General features: G+C 54.2%; 1 protein-coding gene across 1 annotated transcript; it reads left to right on the top strand.

Moving 5' to 3' along the window:
- Positions 1-259: 259 nt before the first annotated feature.
- CENPM (centromere protein M) lies at positions 260-13,604 on the top strand. Its single transcript, XM_006890178.1, has 6 exons — positions 260-316; positions 808-887; positions 3,454-3,546; positions 5,812-5,891; positions 8,833-8,924; positions 13,446-13,604. The coding sequence occupies exons 1-6, from the start codon at positions 260-262 to the stop codon at positions 13,602-13,604; spliced, it is 561 nt and encodes a 186-aa protein (XP_006890240.1).
- Positions 13,605-14,105: the final 501 nt, after the last annotated feature.

The raw sequence follows: 14,105 nt of genomic DNA on the forward strand, positions 1-14,105 counted from the left end.
GTATTCCATCAACCCATAGTGCCTAATTTTAGCCAATGCCTTCCTTCAGTGCAGCTTGGACGTGTTCCTTCAGCACCCTTGCTTCTTGATCAGAAATACTTCCTGAAATGGAAAAAGAGGTAGCGGTTTCTTTAAGAGTATCTCGCTAAGCCCCGCCCACATTAAGGCACGTGCTCCTCAGCTCCGCCCCAGGGAAGGGCCTCCGGGAGGTTTGAAAGAAGGCGCGCGGTTAGGAGCTGCGGTTGGGCCTGTGGCTGGGATGTCGGTGTTGAAGCCGCTGGACAAACTGCCTGCGCTGAACAAGGCCACCATCCTGGTAGGTCGCTCTCTCTGCCCGCCATTCCTCCTTGGTGCCCCCGCTGCCCTTCTTTCCCTGCTCTCTGAGGTGCTGGCGCGCGCTGTTCCGGAGAAGGCGGGAGTGCCACGCTCTGAGCCAATCAGAGTAGCTATTCTCTGAGGCGGCCGGACATCTCCGCCTATCGAAGCGCGAGGATTGCTTTCCTGACTTCACCGGGGCGGGGGGGAGAGGGGGGGAAAGGGGAGCGATGCCCGGCGGACTGGATTTTCCTGCATTGTGCGCCCGGTCACCAGGAGGGATCTGGGGCAGAGGACGGGCCAGGGTAATGGCCACTGCTGTCCACCTCGAGGCTCCGTCTCCTCTGAGAGCTCTTCCTCGGTAGAGCGGCCTCCGAGGCGGAGCCGCAATCCCGGGGTCGCGTCGCCGCGGTTCCGGTGCGGTCGGCTCCCCAGAGTGGCAGGGAGGGACTGCTGTGCCCGGTGCCCATCGCTCATCTTCTCTCTGGACAGCTGGTGAGCACGGAGGACGCCGTTCTTCAGCAGTTGGCGGAGTCCATGCTCCGGGAGGACTGCGCATCCCAGCTGCTGGTGTGAGTAGTCAGGCGGGATTGGTCCTCTGCGGCTGCGGCCTGGGCGCCAGGAGGCGGGGCCCGGGGCGGAGCCTCTGGTGGGTGGGCGGGACCGGGGCGGGGCTCTGGTGGGTGGGCGGGGCACAGGGGGCGGGGCCGCGGGGAAGGGGTTCCCTCATCCCAACAGTGGTCTCCAGGTGCATCCACCTTCAGCTTGTGTCAGAACTTCATTCCTTATTTTTTTCAATTTTTTTCTTGTGATTTGAGTCAAAGTGTAAAAAGCAAATTCGTTTTCCATTACAACCCCCACATTGTAACTGCGCTGTTTACGCCTCTTATGATTGTTTAGTCGCTAGTAGCTGCTCAGCGGGAGAAAAATTAGGAGAAAGATTCTCTTACCCTCTTATTTGACTGCCTCTGAAAACCCGCTTGGAGGGCCCGGCTGGGAGTCGGTTCTGCCTTTGCCGGTACATACCAACAATATTCATTCTTCTGTCGCCTGGACAAAGGCTGCCATTTGGTCCTGTTTGAAGAATTGTTCTCGGCAGGCTTACCTCCCTGCTGGACTTGAACATCTATCCGACACACCTCTCTATTATTTGGATGAAAGTTGAGCCACAAGCATTAGTTTAAGGCTCAGAGGGTGACTTAAGGGCTATTGTCTTGGGGTTTTTACTTTCTTCCACATTTTTTCCCCTCTCTCTCAGAACCCTCTATGATGCGCCCCTTCAGAGCAGCCACAAATGGTAGCGGGGCACCATCCACTTCCTCTGGTCTGAGGGTCGTGGAGGTTGAGGTTTACATGGTCCACTAATCCCTTAGAACTGATTGTTTCCATGCATCCTTGACCTTCTTCACTTCTTAGCAGCTGTGGACAGAGACAGACCAGTAGTTGTACCTTACATGACCACTAGAACTCCATTCTTTTACATGGCTGCATAGTATTCCCATGTAGTTATCAGCCACATTTTGCTTATTCTTTCCTCCATTAGCATGGTGAGGCTTCAGCTCACATATTTTGGGCATGTTGCTAGGAAAAGCTATTCCTTGGAAAGGTGGAAGATCAGTGAAAGAAAGGAAGACACCCCCCCCAATTGTTGTTGTTGTTATGTGCCATCAAGTCGCTTGTGACTTATAGCAACCCTATGTACAAGAGCTCTAAATGCTGTTCTATCCTGTACCAACCTAGCCATCTCAAACGCACTTATTCCCACCACTCCAGTCACAGAATCGATCCATCTCATCAAAGGTCTTCCTCTCCTTCGCCTCCCCTCCACTCTGCCAAACAGGATGTCCCTCTCCAAGGACCAGGCCCTCCTTGCAACATGCCCAAAATATGTCAGACGAAGCTTCAGAATCCTTGACTCCAGGGAACACTCTGGCCTCACTCTCTCCAGGACAAACCTGTTCTCCTAGCAGTCCACGGTATATTCCATATTCTTCTCCAGCACCACAGCTCAAAGGCATCAATCTTCTATCAACCCTGTTCACCGTCCAACTCTCTGATGCATAGTACATAATTGTGAAGACTATAGCTCAGATCAGGCGCACCTTAGTCTCCAGCCTGACATCGTTGCTCTTCAGTACTTTTGAGAGGTCCCTCACAGCCGACTTTCCCCAATAAGGTGTATTGATACAGTGACTGCAGCAATAGGCTCAGGTGTATCAGGGATAGTGAGGATGGCACAGGATAGGACAGGATTCAGGTCTGTTGTTAGGGTCAGTGAGTCTTACTTGACTTGACAACACCTAACAACAACAACAGACAGTCACTAACAACAGCTCCCCCGGCAGAGGGAACCAGTCAGGAGAGAGCCCACAGGAGGACAGCTCTGACTGGCTAGAAGCTGCTGCCACCTTCTGAGTAACATCACTCAGCAGATGCTCTGGGCTCTCCTAAATGGCAGGCCCAGGGCACAGGGGAGAACAGTGAGCAAGACAGGGAGAACATTGTCTGTCTGCCTGGAGTTTAGCAGTCGAGCAGGGAAGATGGTTTTATGCAGGAGAGGTACAGGTGGCTGTGAGTGAAGAAGGAAGATGTTGAGGGTGGGCTGTTTCCGTAGCGTTTCCAGACAACCCGCTGAGATAGCTCAGGGTCATTGCAGCCCAGTACAGTAAAGCAAAGCGTGCATCTGTTTGGCTTCCTGGTGCATTTAAACATTATGTTTATACTGTACCAAAGTCTATTAGGTGTTCAGCAGCTTGGCGGGGGAAACTTTAACTCTGGAGAATTAGCAAAATGAGGCGCAAAGTGAGCACACACTGTTAGCGGAAATGGTGCCAGTAGATTGCAGGGTTGCCACGGCCTTTGTAGAACAACGCAGCATCAGCAGAGCCAGCCGTGCCTGTTCCTTGCTCCTCAGGGTGAAGCTGTCTTAGTCGCTTTCCCAGCCCCACCGACCTCAAGGGGAGCGTGATTGTCCCATCCTCGGGTCCTCTCTGCTCTGGCAGCATGAGAACAGGCTGGGGGTGCTCAGAGTGGTATGAGAAGCTCTTAGAATGAGGGTCACCCACCCAGCCTCATACCTAGGAGGTCACAGTGAGGTGGGTACGTTTATCTCCAACCCTCTGATGTCTTGCTTTTCAGGCACCTGGCCACCTCTCTCCCCCTGCCCTCCAATGTGACTCGACCCCGGATTGACCTGATTGTGTTCGTGGTGAACCTTCACAGCAAATACAGGTAGGGCTGGCAGGTCTCAGGTGCGCTGGGCTGGGGGGCTGGCAGGTCTCAGGTGCGCTGGGCGGGGGGCTTCCCTTCTGATGGAAGGAGGGAGAGCAGAGAGAGGCTGCCTGGGGTTACCCGAGGATGGTCAGGTGGGCCAGTGTGCAGCACAGAAGAACCAGATGAACCCCACAATGTCATCCTGAGACTGGGCCACCTTATCTGCGTGACACCAGATGCAAATTGAAAGAGACATGCGCTCTCCTCATCCCAGGTTGGAGACCAGCTTTGGCCAGACACCCACACAAGTCATCCAGGGACCCCGTGTGGAAGCAGGGTGTCTCTGTGTCTGAACCAGCTCCCGAAAGATGAGGAGTTAGTCAGGTGAAGATGAGAATGGGCAGAGTTCCAAGCAAACGGGAGAGAGCGGAGTGTGAGGAGGACTGGGGAGGTTTGTGGGGAGTCAGGAACCTGACCTGGTTTGGGGACCCTGCAGGTGACAGCAGGGAAGATGAAGCCTGTGGCCCAGGGTGACCTCCTTGTGTGATTCTGGGACAGAACTAGAGTCAGCAGTGAGGAGGACAGAAGTGAGGTCACCCCTCTTCCCATCCTGGGGAGACTGAGGTCAGCCAGGGGGTTCAGGAACCAGTACAGAAACCTACACAGACACCTAGTCATGGGATGGGGCTCAGAGGGAGTCATGGAAGTACATGTAGTGACAGGCTGAGCCGAGACCTCAGGGACTGACCACGTGGATCCAAGAAAACCCAGAGCGCAGCCATCGGTGGGCCCGTCCTCAGCCACTCTTCGTGCAGGACCCCCTCTGCTGTTGGCCTCAGACCTCATTCTGACCAAGATATGGCATGTTCCTTCACCTGCCTGGACGCCGGTGTGGTCCAGGAGGTCCAAGTGTGTCCCTTGTTTGAAGAAGGAAGGCTGACTTCATACATTAGCACCACTGTGGGTCAGTATTACTGTAGTGGAGACCCTGGGTGACAGACACCATGAAGCATTAACCGTCAAGCAATGGAAGCGTCGGCTGTTCAGAACCACCTGACCACGCCTTGGAAGCTCGCGCTGGCAATCTACTCAGGGTCACTGAAGACCTGTGGTCCTGCCCTGCACACACGGGATCGCCACACGGAATCGACGCTGGCAGCTCTCACTGTCAGCGTGTGAGACGGCCCCTCCTCCAGAAGTGTTTGCTTGGGTGTGCGAAGACACACGTAAAAGAATGTCCATGAAACCCACAGCGTCCCTTTTCAGCGGGAAGGAGCTAAGAGAATACGTCGTCCCCTTTTCCTTATGAATCAGGGTGAAGTCTCTCTCAGGGAGGAGCGACAGGGAATGGCAAAGGACACACTGACAAAGGAGATTAATCAGAACTGGCTTTGACAAGCACTGTGACAATGGGACAATTAAAACGGATTTTCAAGGGAAAAAAAGAGGAACGAACTGGGGGGGGTAGAGAAAATAGTGCAGCAATGAATAAATGGAAATGCAAACTCTCTGTAAATGTTCATTAAAATTAATAAAATTTAATGAAAAAAAAGAATGTCCAGGCCGCGTTCTCGTAAGAGTGAGAAGTTGGAGACCACTTTCCCCCTCCACTGGGAAGATGGCTGAGGAGCCCTGGTAGCACAGTGGCACAGTGGTTTATGTGTTGAAAAGACGTGTAAAACCCACCAGCTGCTTCTCAACAGAAAGATACGGCAGTCGGCTCCTTTTGGGATTTACAGGCTTAGAAGCCGGCTGGAGGGTCGCTCCGAGTTAGTCTCAACCTGATGGCAGTTTGTGGAAGCAATGAATAGGTCATGGGGTATGGGGTGGTCATTGCGGAGACTGTCGTGACCACACTTACAGGCGATTGGATGAAAAGACGAATTGCAAACCAATATATTAACATGCTCCCACGTGTGGCATTTAAACACACACACACACACACACACACACACAACACTAGATGCATATGGACCCCTGTCTCTGTTTACACATGAAACAATTCTCTTGACAGCAGACAGCTCTGGGAAGTTGGGAATGCTGGGTGGCACTGGGAGAGGAGGCCTTGGATTTTGTCACGGATCCGTATTTACTAGCGGGTTCGTTTGCAAGCATGAGTCGTATCATTTTGGTAAACGAGGAGACAAAGCACTATCGCAGGGCAGCTTCCGGTGCCGCCTCTGTGCTCTGCTGCGTCTCTGGCCTCAGGAACGGGGGCTTCCGCTGTCTGGAGTATAAGGTCCTCACCTCTGCCCTGTATCCTATCCCTGGCCTGACCACCAGCCTGCAGAACGTCATGGAGTCTCTGCGCCACGTGGACGCCAGCTTCTTCCTGGGGAAGGTGTGCTTCCTGGCCACGGGAGGTGAGTGTGGCCCTTCCCTGGCACTGCCTGACCCACCCACCCCACCCCCAGGGGCAGCCTGAGTGACGGAAAGGGCAAACCTGCTGCCTTTCTGAATGTGAGCCACGCTCCAGGGCCTTCAGAGTGAGATCCACGCCCCTTTGCCCCGCCTGCCTTTCAGGCCCAGCCCTGCCGTGAGTGCTTTGGTCAGCTTGTGGATCTCTGAACACAGCTCACTTTCCTGATGAGACTGTCATAGCCACCGTGGAAATAGTAACATCTGACCTTTCCTGCAGTCTCAGGCTGGTCCGAGCAGTTTCAGTGCTCAGGTTCAGTCAGTCAGTCAGGTGCCTGGGAAGAGAAGCCTGGCGGTGTCCTTCCATACCGTCAGCCAGTGGACACCGTGGGAGCTCCGTTCAGCTCCAGCTCACGCGGGGTGGCCCTGAGCTGGATTGCACACCAGGCGGGTGTTGTGTTTTGTTGGTTGTTCAGCCTTTACTGAGCATCCACTGTTGTGGCTGAGAAAACCGGTGTCGCAATTAAGACATATGCCTAACACCACGTAGAGTCTTCTCTGATCCTGAGGCCACATTCTTCACAAAGTGCAGCTCTTTGAATGACTTGTTCAGCACACAGATGGAATGGTTCAGGATACAGCCCTGACACACACCTTCCTTGATTTTGAACCTTTGGTTCACATGACAGCCTTTTGGTGTAGGTATAAGTTTCACATGAGCACAATTAAGTGTTCTAGACTTTCCATTCTTCCCACTGCTAGCTGTAATTAGTTGTGATCCACACAGTCAAGTGCCTTTGCATAGTTAACAAAATACAAATATACTTCCTTCTGGTGTCCTCTGCTTTCTGCCGAGATCCATCTGACAGCAGCAATGCCATGACCTCTTAGAAAACCCACTTGGATTTTTGTCTATATACTTCTCTGGCCATTTCTGAATTACCTTCAGCAAGATTTTGTTTCCATGTGATACTTATGATATTGTTTGATAATTTCTTCATTTTGTTGAATGAATGGTGAATTCCTAGTCACCATTTTGGGGAATAGGAATAAGTACGGATCTCTCCTAGTGAGTTGACCAAATAGCCGTCCTCCAAGTTGCTTGGCGCAGCCTGTTGGGCACACCCAGGGCTGCATCTGTTTGTCAGAATGTGTCAGTTGGGTTTATAGCGATTCCTGAAGCCTTATTTTTTGCCAAGAACTTCATTGCAACTTTAACTTCTTCCATTACCATTTGTTATTGATCAGATGCTACTTCCTGAAATGGTCTACATCAACCACTTTTTTTGGTACAGTGACTATGTATGTATTCCTTCTATCTTCTTTTGATGCTTCCTGGATCATTCAACACTTCTCCCATAACAACTTTCAGTATTGCAGCTAACGGCTTGAATTTGCTTTTCCGTTCTCTCAGTTTGAGAAATACCGAATGAGATTTTCCCTTTTGATTTTCTGGCTCCAGCTTTTTACACTTTTTGCCATAATAGTTTGCTCTGTCTTCTCAAGCTGCCCTTTGGAATCTCCTATTCAGTTCTTTTCCTTCATTTCTTCCCTTTGTTTTGTCTTCCTGACATACTAGTGTAATTACAGGAGCCTCTTCTGACATGTTTTGGTCTTTTCTTTCTTCCCTTTCTACTGACCTTTTGCTTTTTTCATTGATAATATTGTTGTGATGTGCAATCAAGTCGTTTACGACTTGACAACCCGAGGCTGTGAACCTCACCCTATTCTGAGCCAAACTCCCGTCTCTGACATACTTGAGCTCCTTGTGACTGTCCCTCTCATTGAAGGCCTTCCTCTCTTGCCCTGACCCTGCACCTTCCCAGGCATAATGGCTTTCTCCAGGCCCCGCCTGACAGGGTGCTCAAAATCATCATCCTTGCCTCCAAGGAGCACCTTGGTTTTGCTTTCTCCAGGGCAGATCTGTTTGTTCTTCCAGCCGTCCACAGGGTATCTGATACTCTTCCAGCACCTCAACTCAGACACTGATTCTCCTTGTGTCGTCCTTAGTCTTGTGCAGCCCTCAGATGCACAGCAAGTAATGGAAAAGACTATGACTTGGATCTTAGTCTCTAGATTGACATTGTTGCTCGTTAACGCTCTGGAGAGGTCTTTGAAAGCAGATTTTCCCCATATAACTCATCTTTTGATTTCCTGACTACCTGTGCCAAAGATATTGATTGTGTATCCAAGTAAGTTGAAATTATTGATGACTTCCATCCTTTTACCATCTATCACGATGCTGCCCATTGACCCAGGGGTGGTGGTGAGGATTTTGCTTTCTTGATCTTGAAATATAATCCATGTTGAAGGCTGTAGTCCCTGATCTTCTGTAACAAGTATTTCAAGGGCCCCTTACTGTCAGTAAGCAATATTGGGTCATCTGCATATTGCAAGTTGTTGATGAATCTTCCCCTGATCCTACACTATTCATACAGTTCAGCTTCTCCAGTGATCTGTGCATACAGATTGGAGAGCTATGGAGAATGGATGCATTCCTGATATACACCTTTTGTGATTTGAACCACGCAGTGTTCCCTTGCTGTGTTCGGACAATAGCTTCTTAGTCTAGACTTACTCTGTTGTGACTGTTGTTATATGCTGTCACATTGAAACTGACTGATAGCTGACCCTCCAGTGGGTTTTCAGAGGCAGTTAATCGAACAGGAGGAGATTTCCCATCTCTCTCCCATGGAACAGCTGGTAATTCAAACCACTTGTCTTTGGGTTCCTTACCACTTAGATCCTCTGAGCTCCTGGGCTGCAGGGACGACCATCCTCAGGTGATGGATCAGGCACCTTACAGAGCACCTCCTCAGAGTGCCGTGGGCACTGCCCCAGGGGAAGTTTCCCGCGGGCTGGCCAGCCCATTGACTAGGAGGAGGGGGCCTGGGAGCCTCAGGCAGGACACTGACCTCGGCCCCCACGCTCACGGCTTCTTTGCAGCTGGACAGGAGAGTCACTGCAGCATCCACCGCAACACCATCCTGAAGCTGGCCCACACCTACCGCAGCCCCCTGCTCTTCTGTGACTTGAAGGTGAGGACCCCACCTGAGAGGCTGGGCACTTGGGGACCAGGGAGAATCCAGCAGCCACGGTGGGTGTGGTAGGAGCATTGACTGCAGGGGCATCGCCAAGTGAGATGGCTCCTGCCATGGAGACACAGGTGCTGGCTTGGATCCGGCTTCTCCCCCTCCTGGGCAGGTCATCCCTCACCACAGGGTGCACTGCTGTGAGGAGAACCCTTCAGAGCTCACCATCCAAGCCTGGTTTCCTCTGTACTCTTAACTGGCCCGTCAGGTTGGGGGACACATATTCAGTGTAAGTCCTAGGCTGTCATCACGCCCATGTCCTGAACCCAGCCACTCCTCCAGTCCACCAGGCAGCTGGGTGCCTGGCGTCCCCCTTGCCTCCCTGGCTGGTGAACCACCTCAGATCTGTGCCCCAGTCCCGGTCTTCTAGTCACACAGCCAGCCAGGAGGTGGGGTCCACACCTCTGTCTGCCCTATAACCTCCCCTGCCCTGCAGCCTTGGTCAGCTCCTCTGTGGAAGGGAATCCCCATCTCCACTCCACGCCGCCAACACATGTGAGTGGCCGTTTAGCCGGCTCTGGCGCCAGAGTGGGTCAGTACTTGGCTGCTAACCGGAAAGTCAGCGGTTTCCATCATCTGCTCCATGAGGGACAGATTCCATAAAGATTACCCCGCACGAACCCTGCTGTGGAACTGATTCCAGGTCATCAGCCGTGCACTGAAGCTGTGAACCGCGGTGGGAACTGACTGCCTCATCTTTGTCCTAGTGGCTTTGAACTGCCAGCCTTTTGGTAGGACAGCTCTTAATCTGCTACACAGCTACCAGAGCTCTCTGTAGAGCTGACAACCTTGGTTAGAAAGAACACGGAGCCCTGGGTTTGGTCACCCATGACAGTGGTGCAGTTCTGTGTGTGACCACAGGGTGGCAGGCCACACCAGGCCCAGCTTCTGGTCCAGCCTGCGAGACCCCTTAGGAGGAGACCTGTTGGGCTTTGGCCGGCTTTCTGCAAAGCAGGGAGCCCAGTCTGGTCCAGCTGCCGCAGGGGCTGCAGTGATCCTCAGCTGAGACCCCTGGTGTTTGGACAGCCTTATCCCTGGGTTATCCTTTTCAGAGGATACCAGCATCACCAAGCTGGGCCTGGCTTTTGTGCCAAGGACCGTCAGCCTCGTTTCAGATGAAGAAGCACACTTGGGGTGGGGTGTGATTGGCCTTTCCTAGGCCCTGCGCTGGTCCCTAGGGACAGAGGTGACTCAGTGCCTGTCTGTCCTGTCAGGGTGCAGCAAGATAGACAGATATGACGGTGCCGCTGCAGAAGGCTTGGCTGGCTCACAGGAGGTCAGGTACCTCCGTCCTGCAGGTGGCAGGGCAAAGGGACAGTGAGGCCAGACTGCCGCTGGAGTGTGATATGGGGGTGAGAGGCGACCTGGGCAGACGACCAGGGCAAGGCTGCTGCCACGGGGACACAGCCCAGGACAGAGCAGAGAGAAGGCCGTGGCAGTTGGAGGGAGAGGGTTTACTCAGCGCGCACTCGGACAGCCGCTGTGTGCCCACGCTGCTCCAGGCCCTGGGGCCCAGGGTGGGCTGGACAGCAAACAGAGCCCCCTCCACCGGCGGAAGCGACCTGCTGCATTAGGAAGCAACCAGGTGGCGTGTCAGGTGGTGGCCAGTGGGTAACCCACGGATAGGGCGGCTGGGAAGGCCTCACGAGAAAGTAGCCTTTAAATAGGTGTACAGGCAGGGAGAAAGCAAGCCCTGGCGAGGCCTAGACCACACAGCACCACAGGCCGAGAAACGAGGTGCACAGGCCTTGGGCTTAGAGCTCACCTGGGGTCTCAAGGCCCAGCGAGAAGGCCTGGTGCCAGAGAAGACAAAACAGGGCTGTGTAGTGGGGGTGAGTCAGTGTGAAACCCCAGTGCCGTCCAGTCATTTCTGACTCCTAGTGACCCTCAGGGCAGGAGACCCGGTCCCACGGGTTCACACTGTGATTTTCACAGAAGCAGGCTGCCACAGCTTCCTCTCCTGCAGAAACTGTGGTGGTTTTGAATCACCAACCATTCCATTAACAGCCAGACACTGCCCACCAGGCTCCTGGACCCAGTGTGGTGGGATCTTGTCAGTAGCGGGAGAAGCAGTGGTTTTCCCTCTTAGGAACGTGGGAGCTACAGAAGGGCATGGGGCCAGGCAGGGAGACAGTCTGACCGCTGAGAGGAGTATAGGTTCAGGGAGGCCAGGGCCCAATCAGGGGGAGGCACCAGAAGCCATTCAAGGGGGAGTTCCGAGGGGCCCAGAGCAGTGGGGACTGCAGAAGGAGCTTGTCAGTGGTTCTGGGTATGAAGCTGACAGAGCATGCTGGTGGCCGAGACTTGAGGCAGGACGACTGGGGCTTCGGCCTGAGCCTCTGGACAGACAGTGTTGCCTTTAGCTGGAAGGAGAAGAATGCTGGGAGCCGGTGAGGGGGCTCCCCCACCAGCCGTCTGTCAGTCTGTCCTGTGCTGACTCGCGTGTTGCTGTGACGGTCCCTGGAAGCTCTGCCTGTGTTACTTCATATACCAGCAGGATCGCCCACAGTGGCTAGGTTTCAGGGCAGACAAATCTGTCTGAAGAAGTGCAACCAGAAAGCTGAGAAGGGTGGCAGGACCCTCATGTACTTGGTTAACCCTGGAGAAGGACATCGCGCCTGGCAGAGTAGAGGGTCCATGACAAAGAGAAAGGCCCTTGGGCTGTCAGTGGCTGTGGGCTCAGGAACAGCAAGGACTGTGGACAGCGCAGGACCCGGCTGTGTTCCATCCATTGTCTGGGAATTGGAACTGGCTCGATTGCATCCAACAGTCCAGGGTCCTCTGTTTAAACAACCTGAGATGTGGGTACCCCTCAGGTATCCAGATGGAGAAGCTGAGGCAGCTAAAGGGGTGTGAGTCTGAAATTCAAATTAAGATCTGGCCTAGAGACATGATGTGGGAGCCATCGCGGTGGTGGTGGTGGGTTGTCAGGTGCCCTCAAGTCAAGTATGACTCACAGTCAGCTCTGGACCCCGCCCCATCCTGTGCCCTCATCACCGCCACACCAGAGCCCACTGTTACAGTCACTGCGTCCGTCACTGACCCTCCACCTTTCCAAACACGAGGCCTTGCTCTGAGGACTGGCCCCTTGTAACGACATGCTCCACGTACGTGAGGTGAAGTCTCCATCTCTCTTGAAGGAGCATCTGGCCGCACTCTCATTTTCTAGGCAGCTGTACTCTTCTCCAGCACCACAGCTCAAAAGCGTTGATTCTTCTTCTGTTGTCTTTATTCATTGTCCCTCTCTCAGAGGTATAGTATTAAAAGACCATGGCTTTGAGGAGGTGCACCTTAGTCTTTAAACTGATATCCTTGCTCTTCAGCACTTTGGAGAAGTTCCTGACTACAGACTTAAAACTTTGGGATGAGCAAGGTCAGCGAGGGAGTGACTGAGACCCAAAGGCTGGGGCTGGGACATGTGGTGTTTAGATGTCAGGATGAAGAGGAGGCCATGGCTTGTGTGTTGGGAGGAGAGCCAGTGTGAGCGTGGGGCTCTGGAAGGAAACCAGCAGCTGCCAGCAGGTCAGTTCTATCGGAGCTGTGCCCCCACGGGTTTCCAGTACCTGCTGTTTGGAAGTTCTCTAGGCCTTTCTTCCGAGGCGCCTCTGCTGAGCTCAACGTCTCAGTCGCTTAGCAGTGGTGCATGTTTACCATTTGCACCACTCGGGTCCCTGGGGTCCTGGAAGCAGGTGGAGAAGCATTTCACAAAGAGTGTGAGCAGCTGTGGCTGGTGCGGCGAGAGGGCTGAGTATTCACCGCTAAGTTTGTAGCCCAGAGGTCCTGGATGACAGGTGGCAGGAGAAGGGCAGCAGGCTGGACAGCTTCCTTCTTGCACGAGCCTACAGAGGGAACAGGGCAGCCGTCGCTGGTTGTTCCCCCGAGGTGCTCCTCGCCTCCCTTCCTGCCCAGGTGGGCATGGCCTAGCATATTTCCTGGTGCTGCCCAGCCCCAAGGTCCCCTGTGCCCAGCAGCCCTTCACTGGCCTGATAAGGTGACTCTTGTTGTAGCCCTTGCATCTCCCCTGGTGAGGGGGCCCTGTCCACCCCCTTGCTTTGTGCCAGCTTGGTGAGCTTTGGAGTGGTGCAGCCTGGTCCAGTCCAGTCTCCTGGTCTGCAGTCACCAGCTGTGTGACACTGGACAGTTTCCTTAACCTTCCCCCAAGGCCTGCTGGCTACACTCCCCCCCAGCCAGGGGTCCTGGCCTCTGAGGTCCCAGCCTCTGGGGTTCCAGCCTCCGGGGTCCCGGCCTCCAGGGTTCCCGGCCTCCGGGGTCCCGGCCTCTGGGGACCCTTTCCTGGGATTGTTCAAAGGCTTGGAAGCTGTTTCATGAGGTGTGAACAGGGCAGGTGGGAGGTATGACTGAGAATGCAGCCATCATAGCTGTTCTGATCGGCTGCAGGGGATCTCTGGTGACAAGGACCAGAGGGCCCCGCCTGGCTCACCCCTGTGCTCCCCTTGCCCCCTGCAGTCAGAAGACTTCAAGGTCGCCATCGCTCAGCGCCTGCTGCGGATGCTACAGATCTGTGCCGGCCACATACCTGGCGTCTCTTCCCTAAACCTGCTGTCCCTGCTGCAGCGCTCAGAGACACCCACCCTGGAGGACCCACCCACCCTGGAGGACCTGTGAGGCCCGCTCAGCTGCTCCCCCCAAGCTGCTCCCTCAAAGCGCTCGGAGACACCCACCCTGGAGGACCCATGAGGCCCCTCTCAGCTGCCCCCCCAGCTACCCGCTTCGCAGCAGGGAGTCGGCCTGGGGGAGGGGCTGGAGAAGCACTTAGCAGCGGTGTCACAGCAGGGACACAGGACACTCAGCTGGTGGCCCAGCCTCCCACAGCCCCCTCTCCCGCACAGCCTCTGACATTTTACGAGCCCCCTCTCCCGCACAGCCTCTGACATTTTACGCTCCCACTTAAGCTCTCGTTGGAATAAAGGGTCCAAGGCTAAAAATGGTTTGAAAATCACTGGTCTCCACCACGTGGCGTCTGCAGACGAGGAGACTGACTCAGAACGATTAAGAGCAGGATGCCGGGCAGATGCACGGGCAGCCGGACGGACGGACGTCACCTCATCGCTGCTCGGCCGCCCAGCCTTCCTCGCCTCGCTTTTGTTCCCCTCTGCCTCAGTTCCC

The sequence above is a fragment of the Elephantulus edwardii genome, unplaced genomic scaffold (assembly GCF_000299155.1).
Source record: "Elephantulus edwardii isolate Elephantulus edwardi_28Jun2011 unplaced genomic scaffold, EleEdw1.0 scaffold00086, whole genome shotgun sequence".
Lineage (NCBI taxonomy): Eukaryota > Metazoa > Chordata > Mammalia > Macroscelidea > Macroscelididae > Elephantulus > Elephantulus edwardii.